Source organism: Carassius gibelio, chromosome A10 (genome assembly GCF_023724105.1).
Source record: "Carassius gibelio isolate Cgi1373 ecotype wild population from Czech Republic chromosome A10, carGib1.2-hapl.c, whole genome shotgun sequence".
NCBI classification, from domain to species: domain Eukaryota; kingdom Metazoa; phylum Chordata; class Actinopteri; order Cypriniformes; family Cyprinidae; genus Carassius; species Carassius gibelio.
Window position 1 is genome coordinate 20,115,566 of NC_068380.1, and position 17,998 is coordinate 20,133,563.

General features: G+C 40.6%; 2 protein-coding genes across 4 annotated transcripts in view; both read left to right on the plus strand.

Moving 5' to 3' along the window:
• LOC128021501 (erbin) overlaps positions 1-10,376 on the plus strand; it is an 80,193-nt gene extending 69,817 nt beyond the window's left edge. Inside the window, exons 20-26 of one of the 2 annotated variants that reach the window (XM_052608759.1) lie at positions 654-2,100; positions 3,235-3,333; positions 4,441-4,497; positions 5,595-5,768; positions 6,014-6,106; positions 7,554-7,628; positions 7,723-10,376. In XM_052608759.1, coding sequence (XP_052464719.1) covers positions 654-2,100; positions 3,235-3,333; positions 4,441-4,497; positions 5,595-5,768; positions 6,014-6,106; positions 7,554-7,628; positions 7,723-7,830 — 2,053 coding nt within the window. In that variant the 3' untranslated portion in view covers positions 7,831-10,376. The remainder of the gene's footprint in view (positions 1-653; positions 2,101-3,234; positions 3,334-4,440; positions 4,498-5,594; positions 5,769-6,013; positions 6,107-7,553; positions 7,629-7,722) is intronic. The other variant, XM_052608760.1, reaches the window with a different exon arrangement.
• A 1,382-nt stretch (positions 10,377-11,758) lies between these two features.
• Positions 11,759-17,367, plus strand: zfand5b (zinc finger, AN1-type domain 5b). Of its 2 annotated transcripts, none has more exons than XM_052608763.1 (5): positions 11,759-11,916; positions 15,049-15,220; positions 15,316-15,513; positions 15,699-15,827; positions 15,907-17,367. In XM_052608763.1, the coding sequence occupies exons 2-5, from the start codon at positions 15,070-15,072 to the stop codon at positions 16,053-16,055; spliced, it is 627 nt and encodes a 208-aa protein (XP_052464723.1). In that variant the 5' UTR covers positions 11,759-11,916; positions 15,049-15,069; the 3' UTR covers positions 16,056-17,367. The 2 variants fall into 2 exon arrangements, with proteins under 2 accessions (XP_052464723.1, XP_052464724.1); XM_052608764.1 differs by having other exon boundaries at positions 15,319-15,513.
• The last annotated feature ends 631 nt before the right edge of the window (positions 17,368-17,998 follow it).

The window sequence follows — 17,998 nt, forward strand, 5'->3', positions numbered from 1 at the left end:
GTTACTGATTATAATGACTTATACTGTTTTTTACATGTTGCTTTGCACCACATAAACATAAAACCATGTCTGCATTTGTGATCAGAGAAACTACAAACAACAAGAGCTTCTATACACTGCTCAAAACACGTGTTTTAATCATCAGTGGCAAAATCTTTAAATATGAAAACATACTTACAGACTGTGAGTCAGAACAGCTGGCACTGTAGTCTTCTCTCCCAGGATCAGGAAACAGTCCTCCGTAAAATGTGAATATTTGGGTCGAACTGTTCTGGAACAGCGTTGTAAATACAACTTAACCACTGATTTCTAGTCGTGTCTTCTTTTGGAAGACCAAACAAAGTATTTTTTCCTTTGCATTCAGGCAGTGTTATGCAAATCTTCCCACATCTTGATGTAGACATGTTGGGTCAGGTTTGAACAAAGCATTTTAGGAGGGCGTGGACAAGTCTAAACTTGTAAATATAATATCTCTTTCCAACTTTAAGGATTTTATCTGTGCATGAACAGCTTGTAACAAATAGAGAGGAAAAGTTGAAAATGCATCATGTGACCCCTTTAATATGTGATTTATATTGGCATTGTCCTTCTTAGAATGGGTAGTACACAGGAGGGCAGATTTCTCTAACTTGATTTGATTTCCTTAAACTCAGACAAGAGGATGAAAACCTCAACCAGCTGAAGCAGATGACCCCTCTACTCCAGAACTGTAATGGCTCTGAGACGTCCCTACAGACCTTCCTGAAGAACCAGCAGAGCTATGAAAGCAAGTCAGACCAGATGACCGACTACAGTCTCTCCATGGAGGAGAGGCTTGCCTTCATTGAAAAGGGCATAAAGAACGGTGTGGCAGAGCAGTACAGCAAGTGGGATCAGATCAACATGAACGTGGCCAAACTCCCACCTGACAACATGGTGTCATATGAGGACCTGGAAAGGACCAAAAGTCCCTCAGCCAAGGAGTCCATGTCAAGCAACAACAATGCCATGCTGTCGCTCGAGAACCTTGAGAATGGCAATCGGATTCAGGAGAATTTTAATGGCCGAACGGATCAAGTTCCCTTGCGGTATGAGTCGACGAGGACCGTCTCCACAGGTGTAACAGCCTTAAGCGACATGAGTCTTTCTCGTAGTACAGAGGAGCTGTCGCCAGAGAAGAAATATCCACCAGCCCCAGTAGTGAAATCTCAGAGCATTGCCAACATGGATGGTGGAGGGATGAAGCTGTACTCCATCGAGAGAGAAAGCCCCCCCTATGAAGTGGCATGTGCAGCCAGAACATCTATAAGTGGCGCTCAAGGCCAGAGCATCGTCCGCTCCAAATCGGCCTCTTTGCTCGACGATCAGCCATTGCAGATCTACCCTGGTTCCTCTGCATCATCCTCTGACCTGTTGTCCAGCTCCAAACCTCCGATTAGCAGCGCCCACTACCCCACTGGCCCCCCTCCACAGTACAACATCCAGTACGCCAGTAGCACTGTGCCTAAAGACAACTTGTGGAGCCAACGTACCCCTGTACCACCCGAGCAGCCGTACCTCCAGCCCCAGCACTCCCTCGCCAACACCAACTTCTCCAACCGCAACAACGCCCCCCCATATCCCCAGCCCCAACAACGTGGCCCGCCCAAGACCCCGGACATGTGGGTCAAGGAAAGGATGCTGCCACCTGTTGGCCAGCGAGGCACCCTGCAGAGACAAGGTAGTGGATCCTCTGGCAGCTCCATGTCCATGTCGGACCCACGTCGCATGCCAGGAGTGGAGGGAGAGTACATGACCTACCGGGACATTCATACAGCAGGCCGTGGGCCTCTGCAGATGAGCCAGGCGCTCCACAGACCCTTGTCGGCCCGCACCTATAGCATAGACGGACCCAACGCTCCCCGGCCGCAGAGTGCCCGGCCCCCACCTCACGAGCTTCCGGAGAGGACCATGTCTGTCAGCGACTTCAACTACCAGCACGTCAGCCCCAGCAAGAGACCCAGCATGAGGGTGAAGTCCGAGCACTCGTTGCTGGATGGGCCAGTCAGCGGAGGGGGCAGGGTTCCAGCAGACTGGAGGGATCAGGTCATGAGACACATCGAAGCCAAGAAGATGGAGAAGGTATGGCCATTCCTACAAATAGTGTATGCTAAGACAAGCATAGCTGTTCCTCATACACAGAGTTACGGATTTATTCAGATAGTAGGTGGATCGTTGAGGAAAGAGTTTTGTAATCTTTTAGACTTTAAAATTTGGTCAGGTGCAGGGGGGATCAACTCGGGTCCTGTAAGGCCACTATTCTGTAGAGTTTAGCATCATCTTTAATTAGATACACCTGAAAAATCCACCCTGTGTCTTCAGGATTGCTTGAAGATTACAAGCAGGTTTGTTTAATTTGGGATGGAGATCAACATTTTAGAACCAAGTTGCCCATTCCTGGTCTAGTGGGACGATATAACTTCGATAAGGGGTGTCCAACCCTGTTCCTGGAGGGCCACTGTCTTATAGAGTTTAGCTCCAACTCTAATTAAACACATCTGTACCTGCTAATCAAGGTGTTCAGGATTACTGGAAAATAAGAGGCAGGTGTTTTGGCGCAGAGTGGGAACTGAAATCTGCTGGAAGGAAGCCCTCCAGCAGCATCTTGGCTATCCCATTGTGATTTGAGGGTGGACTCTTTTAATTTGGGCACCCAAACACCAACATAGTATGGTAAAAAATCGCCAAAATCACATACTGTGAGTGGGGGTACTATAGTTGATAAGGAGTGAACTTCATGACTGTTAAAAAAAGATGCACACTTCAGAATATCAGTGGAATTAGTAGATTGGTAATTTTTCCATACAGTTTTATAAATACTGTGAATTTGGGACATACAACTCTTTAAAAAAGAAATCACATATTATATATAGTAGAAAAGTAGTCATATTCGGACACAGGGTTAGACTACCTTAGCAACCACATAGGAACACCCTGGCAACCTCTCACAACATCTTGATATCATGGAGACAAGTCTTTCACGGTTACTCACGATCAAGTTTCTGAAGCTCCACCATTCTTCAGCATTAACTGCATGCATACAGTATCGTTTATTTCCTCTCCTCACCCAGCATTTTTCTGCATGTTTGCATATGGACATTAACACATTAACCTCCTCTAACACTTGCATGTTTGAGTGTACTTATGGTTACTGCTTGCTTACATATGTCATCATTAAATGCATGTGTTTGTGTGCATGTGTTGTCATGTGTTCAGAGCGCTCTCTCTCGGTCTTTGGCTACTCTCACTGGCAGTCAGAGCTCTCTGGCCTTTAGTGCCATAGACGGATGGCAGTTTGGAGCTCATGGGCCCAGCGTGAGTACCACCCCACTGAGACCTCACCTCCCCAAACTCCCAGAGGCACAGCTGAGTCTCTCTCAGTTCTCAAAGGGTCATCCGCTCTGCTTGCTGTTTAATCAGTTTTCCCAGCAAATTGTGATGCATTTGTCATCTTATAATATCTGTTGAGTTTTTAACTACTATTAATAGAGCCACATGAAGAGTACACATTAATCAATCGATCAAATTCACATATTCAACTCTTCGGCTTATTTGTAGAGTCTCCACAGCCTGAAATGAATGGGTCAGAAAAAAACAGCATTGGGAAAGATGGTTTAAAATATAATTTTGTAAGCCTTAAGTTGTTCCAAACCATTTAAATACAAAATAAGATGTTTAGCAGGATGTCCAAACTGCTCTTTTCCATACAATTCTGCACAATTCTGTGAAAACTGGCTCATAATTAGTCGATAAATGGTCTCTAAGCTGCGAGCATTGAACAGAATGCCCCTTATGGAGCTCAGCCCCCCATCCCAAATTCACACTTCTCAGCTTATATCCAGTGTCGGCTGGTTTGCACAATTGCTGCTTCTTTGGGTTGTCCAAGTAATAGGAGCTTAAGAACATTCCTAACCACTAAACCATATACACTAAAGTCCTGGAAACAAACACTTTCTGTTCTCTTGAAAAAGTTGAAAAGTTCATGAATCCTGTCATGGGAAATTATATTTTTGTAAACACATTTGCCGATTCACCTAGTTGATTCAAAGACCAAAAGTAAACCTTCCTGTTGGTTGAAATGACATTGAACTGCAACATAAGTATACACACGCTTAAGAAATTAACTGGGAATTCCACATTTATGGGAAATGGCTGTAGTTCCTTGTCCCGATCACAAGTGCCATCTAGCCTGTTTCCATTATTGAGTCATTATTAGATAATGCATATGCTCGTTGTTTCACCTTCAGTTTCACTCTGGAGTGTTTTCAGTCTAATCTCATTCTTATGTAGAAGTATGTTTTAGTGCTGTAGTCATCCTCTGTAGTTGCTCTAAATATGACCCTTAATGGTTAAATAGCATCATCAATTATGGTACACCTTTTCCCATAGCTTGTTGAGACGTTTTGTGCTGTTTCCCTGCAGGATGATGTCTTCAGTCCTCAAGGACAACAGGGCTACCATATCGACACTCTTAGAAAAGTAAGTGCTTTTCACCACTATGTTTGGAAACTTTCGTCATCCGTAGAATTGCATCCATTTCTATCGAATTTGAAGACATTCAGATGTTTGTAAGCATGTTGCTACATGTACACATAATGTATGCATGTTCACGAATCACATTTAAACTCATAATGTGATCCGTATGAACACTTTCTATACGACCTTGTTTGTGGTATAGTGTGTTTAATATCAACCGGATTGAGAGACTGACCCAGTGGGGAAGCCTGACTCTAGCAGTGATTAATTAGCTGTAATTAACAAGCACTGCTTTGAAGAAGCCTCAGACATGTTTTAATGATAGCTGAGCTTTCCAGCACATTACAACCAGCAGAAGATGTGCTCACCACTGACTGCAATAAACACACATGAAAGAAGGCCAAAATTACCGTTTCTAAACCATGTAATTGCAGTTGTAATTTAACTGGCTACAGATCATTCCTACAAGCTTTATACTTTATATATAGCATATTATTTTTGTCTGTCATTGTCTCTCTGCACCTCTATTAAAAAAAAGTAATCAAAGATGCATCTTGATTTTGATCATATTATAAAATTACTAATTAACTGTATTTTCTGTATTGTTTGTTGTGTGCTGTTTGTACTTTGACTTTCAGACCAAATGCAATTTGTTTCAGTGTCCTCTTAGTGTCTGGGGAAATAAGCCATTTAAGTGAGGTGGATTAATTAGAAGTAAAGCTCTAATTAGAATTAAAGGTCTAAAACCATGAGGCTTCATCAGTCAACAAGGATTTCGTCTTATTCATGGTTCTTTGAATTGTTTACTGGGGACTTTCTGCCCCCTGGTGTCTGGAAATGCATCACGTCGTAGCAGGACACATGGAGTGACATTGAGACAAATGATGGATAAGGACCATCCTTTGGTTTTTATAAGAAAAAAAAACCCAGGGATGTCTCTTTAACTCAGTTTCAGTGATTAAAAAAAAAGAAGAAAACGCTGGATTGTTTTAGCTTTGAGGAGACTGATTGCTTGAGTTCACTGGAGTTCTGTGTGTTGGTCTGATGAGCTGAAATACTAAGTGCATGTCTCATAGTTCAAGTGTGCATTTATCTGTCAGGTGCCTTTGATGAACGGCCAGATGTGTGCTCCTGTGAGATCCCCCATGAGCTGCGGTCAGCCCCCGATGGCACGTCACCCCTCACGAGAGCAGCTGATCGACTATCTGATGCTCAAAGTGTCCCAGCAGCCCCCGGGGCCTCCACGGGTCCCACACGAGACGCTGCAGCAGGAGGTGGCCACATTTCTGACAAATCTCAATATGTCCCATACAGTGCACATACAAACACAATTATTGATCATCATGTTAACATTAAATCAGAATGAACGCTGTTAACTTTAATACACATTCTTGGTTTTATTAAAAAGTCTCTGATTCCTCCAATGTCACCTAGATTTAGGCCTTGATAAGGTTATCTAAGCTAGATAGATATTTAAAAATCATGTTGACTGATGGAGAACATGTGCGTCTGTCCTCAGCTCCATGTGAAGATTGAGAAGAATCCCGAGCTGGGGTTCAGTATATCGGGAGGAGTGGGTGGACGCAGGAATCCCTTCCACCCAGACGACAACGTAAGTATTTCTCTCGTTCTCTCTCTTTCTATATGTTAAATAGGTGTGGAACTGGATCTTTAGGTTCATCTACCTTTTTTAACCATAAAAACACCATGATCTTAAACCAAACAATGAACATCTGTAGTATCTAGAGGCTATAGCATTATAAAAATATAAATATAAATTAGACAATTATATACAATACATAATTTTCACTTGGCCAAAAGAGCAACCATTTAAGTCTTTGAAACGATTGTTAAATACTAAATTCAGTATATTATATTGTGTGTAATATATCATTTGAATAATATTATACTTTTATTATTCAAAAAAGTGACAGTAAAGACATTCATAATGTTGCAAAAGATTGCATTTCAAAAAATGCTGTTTTTTTTTCACTCATAAAAGATTCCTGGAAACCCAGGCAAAGTCTTTCAGATAAAATTGTAATTTATTTCTAAGACAAGATCATAAATGATGACAATTACAGAAATAATCATGAAGAAAAATTTAATGAATGAATCCAAAATCCAATCTTAATATATTCTAATGAGTGATCTAATCGAAGAATAATAATCTTCAGAAGTCAAAGACAAAAGCCTTTGCAGCATAAGATGCAAGTAGAAGAAAAGAAGCTGCCTAAAAATAGGAAAATATTTATATTAGAAACTTACGTCCTCTTACAACAACACAGTGTCTGGATCATAAATGTTAACCGCATTTATTGAGTTCATATCATTATCTACTAAGCTGAATTCAGTCCAGGACTAGGTCACGTTTACAATACCTGTGAAATGCAGTAGGTAAACGTCAAATAAAAACAGACATGGGTTGTGGTTAACATCTTTCTAGTTAAGTTAAGCAATATTCAGATATCATCTTGCAAATACCAGCTCTTGAAAGAACATCTAGTATCATGAGAAACGAAAAGACAAATTTAGCAAAACATTTTTTGCATAGACAAAATATTTTTGAAGAACAGATCTAATTATAAGATGTACTTTTGATATGTCATACCAAGGAAAACATATTAGGTCTACGAAATATGATCATATACGGAAATCGAAAATAAAGAATTAATTAATAATATTGAGTAACATGAGACAGTAATATGAATTTGATCATGAGTATCAATGAAGAAGTCATAAGGAATAACTCATAATAAAAAATGCATATAATTGAATATGAAAAATAAGTATTTGCATACACCAATCATGATTCCCACAACATTATGAAGCAGAAAAACTGTCTTCATCATTGATAAAGACCAGAAATGTTTCTTAAGCTGCAAATCAGCTTTGATCACGGCAATAAATTAAATGTAAAAAAAATATAGTTAATTAGAAAATTGTTTTTTAAAATTGTAATATTTCACAGTGCCTAATTTCACTGTATTTTTTGATAATAAATATATTTTAGTAAGCCTAGCCTAATGAATAATTCTTAAATCATTAATGATCAACAGGGCATCTTCGTGACGAGGGTCCAGTCGGAGGGACCTGCTTCGAAACTCCTTCAGCCTGGGGACAAGATCATCCAGGTCATTTCTACTCCTCAATCTTGTCATCTCCTCTCACTTTTGTCTTTCCATACCATAGTTATTCACTAACAATCAATCAACTTCCTCTTTGCAGGCGAACGGATACAGCTTCGTCAACATTGATCACGGATACGCAGTATCCCTTCTGAAGATGTTCCCCAACACGGTCGACCTGATCATCTTTCGAGAGATGGCCGCATAACAGATGAAGCTGAATGAGCACCGTCTTATTTTTGTACCGAGAAGAGCCAGTGCTTTATATAGTTAATCTGAACTGATGTTAACGACCGTCAGTGAAGAGGGGCGAAACCACTGCTTCAAGTGGAAGACAGAAGCATGCGCCTTCGCTGTGGGATGATCTGTTGGCAAAGTCCAACCGGTATGAAAACCTGTGCTTTTTGTAAAGTTTTTGTTTTCCTTTTTTAAGACATCACCTGTGTGTAGAGCTCTTGTGGGACATTAGCTGTAGCTGACCGTTTGAGGGCAGGGCTCTGTCACGATTTGCTCATTTTTTATTATTTTAAAGAGATTTTTAAAACCACTTTTATGGCCTGTGTGAGATTCTGAGCTAGAAGACAATGCTACGTGCTAACTGTGATAATGAATGTAGAACTGTGGTGAGCTAAACCGAACTGGATGTGAAATCTGTTGGCCTGGTGGTCACCGTTCTCACCTATTTGTGAAGAAAAGCCCCTCTAATCTGGATGAAAAACTTGTTTGCTCAATGCTAGCAACTCTTCTAGTCTTCGCAACTTGATCAGAAATCATCTTTCTCTACTTTCTGCAATGTTCCTCCAGTGAAATAAGAGTGTCTTCTTACAAACTTCCATGGAGTGAGACGAACGCCACAAGTAATGATGTGCCGAAATGCTCCCTGTACGTAAAACTTGGAGGGCAACACGATGAAGAACTTAAATGAGGATTTCGAAAGATGAAAAGAAACACCGAAACAAAAAGTGGTTCTTAACCAAAGCATATTGGGACAAAGGTGGCATGTCAACATCTTTCCTCCTTCTACAACACAGCCACGATCCCAACGCCGCCGAACTAATCCGAAGCACTCATATTTGAATATATATTTTTTCTTATTTCATTTTGGAGGTCATCGAAACTGTTTTCTACTCTGTGAAGAAGATTGTAAACGTAATATTTTATTCTCTTATGAAAACATTCTAACATTCGACTAGTGGTGCACTCATGGGCGTTGGTTTGCTATTGAGGGCTTCGACGCAGGGCTGAGAAACAATGTCAAGTGCCATAGACCCTGAACTGTCAGACATGGGTTTGACCCAGAGCAATACTCATTCAGATCCACGCTGCATATTCAGTGGCTGACGAATGACACAGTGGCGAAAGAGCAATAGGAAGTCCTTTATTCCAGTGGTTCCCAACCCTGGTCCTTGAGGCACCCCAACTCTACACGCTTTGCATTTTCCTTAATCAAACACACCTTCTTCAGCTCATCAGCTCATTATTAGAGACTCCAAGACCTGAAATTGGCGTGTCAGAGAAAGGAGACATGCAAAATGTGCAATGTTGGGGTGCCTCAAGGACCAATGTTGGGAACCACTGCTTTATTCCATTCGCAGGATCTAGTCAGTTGCATTTTTTTAAATAAACAAAAGAAACCCATTTAGTTTTTCTTGATTGATAAAGCATTTTATATTGTGAATCTTTTAAGGAGGAAAACAGGAGATTGCATTTCAGATTTTTTGTAAAAAAAAAAAAAAAAAGTTCGGTAATTAAAAAATCTGTGCGCGAATGAATGTCTTGCCACGTCACATTAGCGTTTGCACTGCTGTTTCCAGACATCCCTATGAAGATGATCATAACATTGTATGTGGATACATCGACTTCTTCAATAGCAAAGAGATTCGAAAAGCAACAAAGCCTTGTAAAACGTTAATCGTAATGTTTGATGAAGTATTCACATCGAAAGTCCATGAAAGATTTTAGCTATGTGTGCATATGAGGAGAACGACCTATTGTGTGTATTACCTGCATGAAGTTCCTCTTTTTGATCATTCTTCACTATATTATTCAGTAGACTGGAGCGCTAAACGAATCAAATTAATCAAATTAACTTACTGATAATGTAACAAATCCACAATTAAATGTGAAAGTGCAGTCACTTTTTTTTACAAGAGCTCAAAAGATTCAGGATTCAGGTGAGTCATTATTGTTAATGAATTGGAAAGGAATTTGCTATATTTTATAACTTTTTCCAAAAAAAAAAAAAAAAAAATGATGAATTACATGGATAGTTAGTGGATAAAACAACGCCCTCCAACTTTGCTGTGAATGATTCATTCAGCACAATGTTTTTGTGGACTCTGTTACTTCCATTTTGTCACCAATCAGTCTAGCATAAATCCCTTGACTGTCACTTTTATGTTTTATCTTTAAAGACATTGTAAAAACATCAACTAAAAACTGGTGGTTTTTTTATGTCCCTTTTTTATTTATTTAGTACACTTTACTTTGACTTTAGAGATTACTAATCAAAATGTAAATACTTTTTAAAAAGGTTTATGATTTGTTCATTGCATTAGTCATTATGTTTTTAAAACCAGCAATAATTTGAGTCACAGAAGCAGCCCTTTTAATGTATAGCTATGTGAAAGTTTCATCGCAAGCAGCTACTATTAAGATGATTGGTATGCATTTATTCAACATTCCAGATTTTGTAAATAAATTTACTTTCCATGGTGTCCCGTGGAAAGAATAAATCAACTAATGCTCTTTCAATGTGTGTGTTTTTTTTATATATATTAAGAATTAAGTCATAAAGGTTTGGAACGATGCATAAATAACAAGATTGCCATTTGGGTCAACTGATGATTTGGGTCATTCGATGACTAAAGTAATTAAATCATTACCGGGTGTAGCTCAGTACTCGGTTTACTGATAACACAACTACACTGCTGAAGTTAAGAGGAAATGACTTCAGTGATCACACAGGTAAGATTATAACCCATCCTTCAGCACCTTTATTTCCTTCATTCCTTCACTGAAATCACTTCAAGACCAGAAAAGAGCGCAGCAGTGCTTTCACTGTCTCGTATCAGATTCCTGCTCTATATATAACTAGGAGCAAAATACAAGAGTGCTTTCAAAACAAGACTCATGGTTGATGTGAAATGAAAAGTCATCCGACAAAATCCTCATTTCATTGTTTCCTGTTCACAAAATATGAGGCATTTCAAATCAAATGGACTCTCAGCTTAATCGTGTATGTATATAATATATATAAAATTCTATAATATATACACTTATTTGTGTTTTATGTCTATTTATTTTCATCTACTTCCATGTTAAGTCATTAAATAGAGAGGAGCGACATATAAAGATTGTTTTGAAAAAAGACTTTATGCTAAAGGTCACCCAGTCACAGCGATCCCATTTGGATGTGCCTATAAAACCCCAAAAATGCTGTCTAGCTAGGCAACTCATCTTGATGTAGCTGGTCTTCAGAATGTGCCGTTGTCTCACGTCTGCTTGGCCTTGATCAAGATGTGTTGTGATTGAATCATGTGTCCTTCAGATCTCTGGAGATCACTCTAGTGACATCTGATACAAACACTGCGGATGTAAAAATAACCTTCAGCAGACCAGCGTACTGTACACTAAGTGTCCACTTAAAAATGCTTTTCTTACTCAACCTTACATTTTGGATCTCATCAAGATAGGAGCTTTTAATGCGGCCTTAACTTCTGAACACATTTAGTGCCTGATCTTACTAAAACACCACATTATTACAGTAAAATCACAGACTGTGGAGCTAACTATTAACTGGTGTTACAGGACGAAAATAAATGAGTGTGGAGATCTCTCTTATCAGTACTGTCACAATACTCAGAACTGATTTGGAAAACACTAGAACTCTGTGAAATCTTGTCACATCTAATTAACTAGACCTGTCTGCCTCCATTTATCACAAAACAATATCACCCTTAGGTCAAACTCGCATTTACAACTCCTTGAAATTGCAGAGAACAATAAAAATCCAGCACCTGACAAACAAGACACTTTAAACCAGCCCTTGTCCGCTGCACTAGAACTATTGCTTCAGAGCAGAAGGTTGTTTTTGTACAGTAAACTAATGATGGCGCGTTAAGCCCCGCCCCACGGACGTGTCAGTCTCCGTGACGTCACGCCCGCTATTAAAGAAAACCACCAAACAACGGCCAGAAACACGCAAACATCAGCGGATTAACAGCTCGGACCGTCGCGACGGGTTCACACGAAGTCTCTATATTCTGGGAGCTTCTCTTTTTGCTCGGATAAGGCAAGGAAAACACATTTTGTTTCGCATTACAGCGCTTGAAAGCTCAATGCTAAGGTTATAGGGAAATTTGACTTGTTTTTGGTGAAATGACCGGGTAGTACAGCCTAATATTCTTATTCCTAACGTGATTCGCTGGGATGATGTTATTTAATGTGTTCGTTGTTAGTTTAAAACGATGAACTCGGCGAGATTCACCAAAAATGGCTTTTAGCCGATGCTAGCATGTTAGCTAGTAACATTAGCCTGTTGTTCCTTTCGACCTAAACGCTGAAATCTGACACGAAACCACCAGGTTTGTGTTTAAACACTTGAGTTTGGCTCTTAACCAGCTGTTTGCTAAGCATTTAACCCGGTTTTGTCTTTTAGGGTCACTGCAGTAGCATAATAAAACGTGATGCAGGAAACTCAAAGCCCGGTTAATTAATGTGTCTTCATCACCAAGTGAACCGATTAACACGTTTTAAAAACCTTTTCTTCACTTCTGTTTCTCTATATCGGGGCGGATCTGTCCTGATCTGACACTCTGAGGGAGTATAATCGTCTTTTTATGAGCAGTGTTTGTACTTTGGCTCAAACAGGAAGAGTGTTTAAACAAAGGCGAACACGGGGCATGTTCACCCTGACCCAGATAAACAGCAGATAAACCTCTACATCAACGTCCATCAGCACTCCTTCGACCTCACACTGAACACAACACGGGGTTTGAGGAGATCGACAACTGCGTGGAGACTCTTATGCGCTTTATAAACCACTGTCTGTATGTTAGCCGTGATGCTAGTGTTAGCATGACTCAGTGGATTTCTCTACGAGGCCTCAAACACTGAAAAACCTCGATCAAATCTACACATCACAGAAACCATGCTTGCTTGATAAAGTGTACTTTGTATGAGCTGTATATGTCTTTTTAAATGCTTGGTGCATAGAGTAATGAGCTGTTCTGTGGAGTTTTTTTCTGTCCTTTTTTTTTTTAGCTTAATGGTTTGACTTTGCTTTCACTCTCGTCTTTGTTTTGCTCTTTATTCCCTGTGTGTTGCTCTATATGCCGTGTATTTTGTCGTCCAGACAGGACTGAATGGGCACGGATGGCTGACGTCATTGTGGCCTGTTGGGGCTTTGCTATTTTTGGCTTTATCAAACTGTATGAGGCCATGTGTAGAGAGGAAGGTGCCACACAAACAGGCTCCTGCTCGAGGTCTGTGTGTGTGTGTGTGTGTGTGTGTGTGATGGAGGCAGGTCAGGACTGTCGGGTATTTATAGCTGTTTTCATGGTGGAGGCTGTTCTGAACGGTCACATTGCACCCTTGTGACAGATGAACACTAATCCGGCGTCCATGTGAGCCAGAGCGACGCGTAACCCATGAGGTGGCTTTTCGGGGAAAACCTCTGGTGCTGGGGAGGGTGAAATGGTGCAATCTCGTGTTTACTTACGAGACCGTGTCACTTCTGACAGATTTAACGTTTATTGCTGGAAGCTTTGGATGTGGATGTCGTTTCTGCTTTCGTTTGTCTCCGGCTGAACACAATGTTCAAGCTGTTCCTGCTACAGATATATTAACATGCCACACTGCTAGTCAGCATTTATTCCTCAAGACACATAGTCACGCTTTATCTACTTCGCAGAAGGATCAGAGTATTGACATTTCAGTAGTTGATTCCACTGAAATTGGTATTGAGTTATAATTTGATACAGCAGAAAAATTTATCTAACACTTTTTAATTGGTTTGCTGTCATTGATAATGTGACTATGGACCAGGGGTCGGTGATATAACCAATAATATTTCATGGTAATGTGCATTATAATATCGTGTTTTTCTGTTGTCTATAAAAAAATAAGAACATAAGCCAATTACAAACACAGATGCAAATGACACAAACAGTGCTGTACTGAAGGTCTGTTTAATATTAGTATTGAAGTAAAAAACTAAACTGTCTCTGTCTCAGTGTTCAGAATCGAATGCTCGATTACTGCAAGGAAATAAACTTGTTTGCATGAAGTACATTTTAAAACCATTGAAATGCTGTATTAAAACATGGCATTACATTGTGCAGTATTAGTGTACGCTCACTCAGGGACTCTAGTTAAGATATTACCAGGAAAGAGTTAGAATTTTCTTAATTGGAAAAATTAATTTTAACATTTGTATTTCTGTTAGCTTGTTTTTAATTGCATTTATGTAACCTGTATTATTGCATATCTTTTTTTGCCACAAAGCCTTTTCTTTGCTTTTTCTTTTAATTCACTGTGTGCTGTCTAGGAATCCCTTAAATGTATAAAAAGTGAGAGAAATTGAATAAAAACACTAGTTACCACTGAATGGGGACTTAATTTCTTTGTGACTAACATATCAATAGCTTTACATCCATGCAGCTCAAAATTGTGGATTGCAACATTGTGGCTTGATACTTCGTTTTATGTCCACCGTATGATTTCTTGTAGCCCAATCCTGATTACCATCAAGGTTTTAGGTCACTCCATGGGAGCGGTTTGTACTTTTTACATTTTGTTTGAGAGTTTCAAGTCAGTAATGATTACAAAACAAGCCAATAAATAAACAAGCAGAAGGACAAATTAAAAACCGAACAATTGCGAAAATTGAAAAACGTAATTTGAGACTTTTGATAATTTTTTACCAAAAAGTGCACACAGTAAACATTATAATCTAGAGCATGATTGTCAACCCCTAATACGTCATTCACATTTTATATAAAAAAATCTTCATTAAAATGATCTAAAAACATTAAAAATAAAGATGCACTAGACTTTCAGTGCTGCTCATCTCTCTGGTTCTGCAGTGTTTTCATGGCAGATGATCTTTAGTACTGAGAGTACAGTTCTCCTGACGTCAATACGGTCTTGTCTTCCTGCCGTAATGTGTTAATGACGGATTTAACTGGTTAACAGTGAAACAAACCTCCGGCATCAGCTCAGTCTGGTTGTAAATCAATCAGATGGTGTGAGTTCACAGGAAAGGGTGATTCTGTGCAAAACCGATGTCTGACTCTAATCTGATTCTCCGTCTGCAGAAACATTGCACCTTTTATCAACGCAAATCCTCTAAATGAAGCCAGTCTTTGATTCCTCCTCCACACACACGGTTACACTCATGACTCTTGTGCTTTGCTCTCGACAGGAATCGCTCGTTTTCGGAGAGATGGCCCAGGAGACCAATCAAAGCCCCATGCTCTGTGCCACCGGCTGCGGGTTCTACGGTAACCCTCGGACCAATGGCATGTGCTCGGTCTGTTACAAAGAGCATCTAACACGACAGAACAACGGCGGAGTCAGTCCTATTAGCTCAATGGGTACGTGTTTCCACTCTCTGAACATCTTCACCGGACACATTCGTGAGATTGTTCCTCAAGCGTCTCATTAACTTGAGGGGGTTTGTCTGTTCCAGCAGCTTCCAGCAGTCCTACCTCTGAATCCTCAGCCATCCAGATCATCGAAGCTACACTAAACAGCTCCTCATCGGCTAGCGTTGAGTCGCCCAACTCCTCCGCCGCTGCTGCCCTTCCTGTCACACAACAGATGACGGAGATGAGCATTTCCTGTGAAGACGAGGTGGTCTCGCTTAAAGTCGATGTACCTGAGCCAGGTTGGTGTTTGTGTTCAGTATCGAATGCTAGCTTACTGCAACTTGTCTGAATAGAGCACGTGTTAAAACTATAAGGTGACCATGTGTCCTCTCTTTCTGGGTCATGTCCTGGGCAGGATTTGTAAAGTTTTACCTTGGCATGTAGTTGTTTGTTAGATGCTGATTGTGTGAATGTGTTTCTCCAGTTGTCACTCAGCCGACGGCGTCCTCCACCCCTCCGAACACCGCTGAAGGAGAAGAGACCAAATCCCCCGACGCCCCCAAACCCAAGAAGAACCGGTGCTTCATGTGCCGCAAGAAGGTCGGCCTGACAGGTGAGCACACACCGTTACATCCCAGCTCAGATGTGATCGTTCTCCACACCGGTTCTGACGCTGATGTCTGCTCTGTCAGGGTTCGACTGCCGCTGTGGGAATCTCTTCTGTGGACTCCATCGCTACTCGGACAAGCACAACTGCCCCTACGACTACAAGGCGGAGGCTGCGGCCAAGATCCGCAAAGAGAACCCGGTGGTGGTGGCCGACAAGATTCAGAGAATATAAAGCGCTCGCCATCCGCACCTCGACTTTGCGAGAGCTCGGATACAAGGACTCGCACTTTGACCTGTGATTCTAAAGACTAGGGTTTTTTTTTTTAATTACAGTATGGGAAAGAATCGCGTTTCTAAGCCAGTGCATGAGTGATCACTTTGTTTCCACCTTTCTTTTGCTTTCTGTTGTTGGTATATAAAGCTTCAAGTGCTTAAAACAAAAAAAGGAATCTCTATTGCAGGTGTGAAGGCGGAGACATCTGTTTTATGTGCTGTGACCTGGAATCTGATTGTGGTGTTGGAGGCTGACGTCCGTGGTGGTTGTCATTAGTTTACTCTGTGATGGGGTCTCCCGGTCGGACTCTCTGAAGACTGTTACGGCTCTGACCCGAGCGCCGTCAGAGCAGCGGTGCATGGCTGGCTCATGTAGCAAATGGACGCTCTTGTTTCCTCCGGGTCAAACGTTCGGCCCTGCCATTATAGAGTCCGCCTTTACGACGTTTCTCAGCCACCTTTTCTGCTTGAGCATCAGTTATCCAGCTGTTGGAGGGATGCTGGGGTTTCCTCTTCATTCAACTGTGTTCAGTCATTTTTAAACCGTTGACAGACTCTGTGAAAATATATAATCCAATTCGGGTGGTGTAATGCAGCCAGGCCAGAACGCTTCATGATTAATTTTGCGCACCTGCATCCACTTACAGTGTCAAGTTCAGATGAGGTTGGACATGGCAGCATCACAACCGTTTCTTCATTCTCCCACAGGATCCTCGAAGACATTGAAGTCAATCATTTTGATTCTTTTCATTGAGTTGTGACACCTATTCGATTTCTGGGCTTCTTGAGGGTTTGTTGGACTTTGGGTGTTTTGCATGGTTAGTGAAATGAGTATTTTACAGTTGACTACATACTAGAAGTCCAATTTTTTTTTTTGCTCTTTAATTCACTTTCCCTGTGTGTGACTGATCTTTTCATTGGGTATTGAGTGTTAAATGCTGGTATTGTTTAGTGTCATTTAATCGGCCCTGTGTGTGTCAGTGTATGAGTTAGTCAACATCTCATTCTTCTGAGGCTCAGTCCCTTTAGTTGCTTTTTTTGGGGGGGAGGGATTCTGGCTGCACGGCGCGGTTTTATTTCGAGCTTTGTGAGTTTACACGGTAAAACTAACCATCTGTTCAGATTTGATTTTAGTTATGCAAGTTTGTACAAACCGTCTTTATTTATTATATGTATCGCGCATATAATCTTGTTACCCAACATTACTGCGAAATTGTATCATGTAAATAAAATTATGTACAGAGAATATCATTAAAATGTGTAGTTTGTCATTTTCTGATGTCCATTATTACGACATTGCTGGTGTCTGAGAAACTGTGTGTGTGTGTGTGGAGAACTGAGTTTTAGTTGAGGCTTGTACCTCGGCAGGTTTAAGAGAATAGTTCTTGTTCGGTTTGTTTTAAAAAGGTACACGTATTTCCAGCATAACTTGGTTTTCCAGATAAATTTGGTGTTGAAATGGAAAGTTAAAGTACTTTCTGTCCTTCAACCCTTCTGAAACTGTAATCCGTGCCTTGATCTCTGCCAAGCTGGATTACTGTAATTCCCTTTATGTGGGGTTTGTCTCGATTACAGTTAGTTCAAAATGACTGCTGACTTCTCATTTAGAAATCATTGAGTGGTTTGGCTCAGTCATCCCTCTCTGAATACTGACTGAGCATCATTAACCCTGGGTTATTTCTAGATCAAGTGTTGAGGTGTCCGTGATGTCTCCAGCTGTCCCCAGACTCATGAATGACTTCCTGTTGCTATTAGATCTCTAATAACGTAAGTATTTAACATTATTACACTGGAGAAATTGTGCAATATCTTGAGAATTATATTGACTTTGAATGCATGCAGCTCCAAACCGTTGCAGTAAAGTATCTTCATGTAAAGGGTGCACACATCATGTGAGGTCTC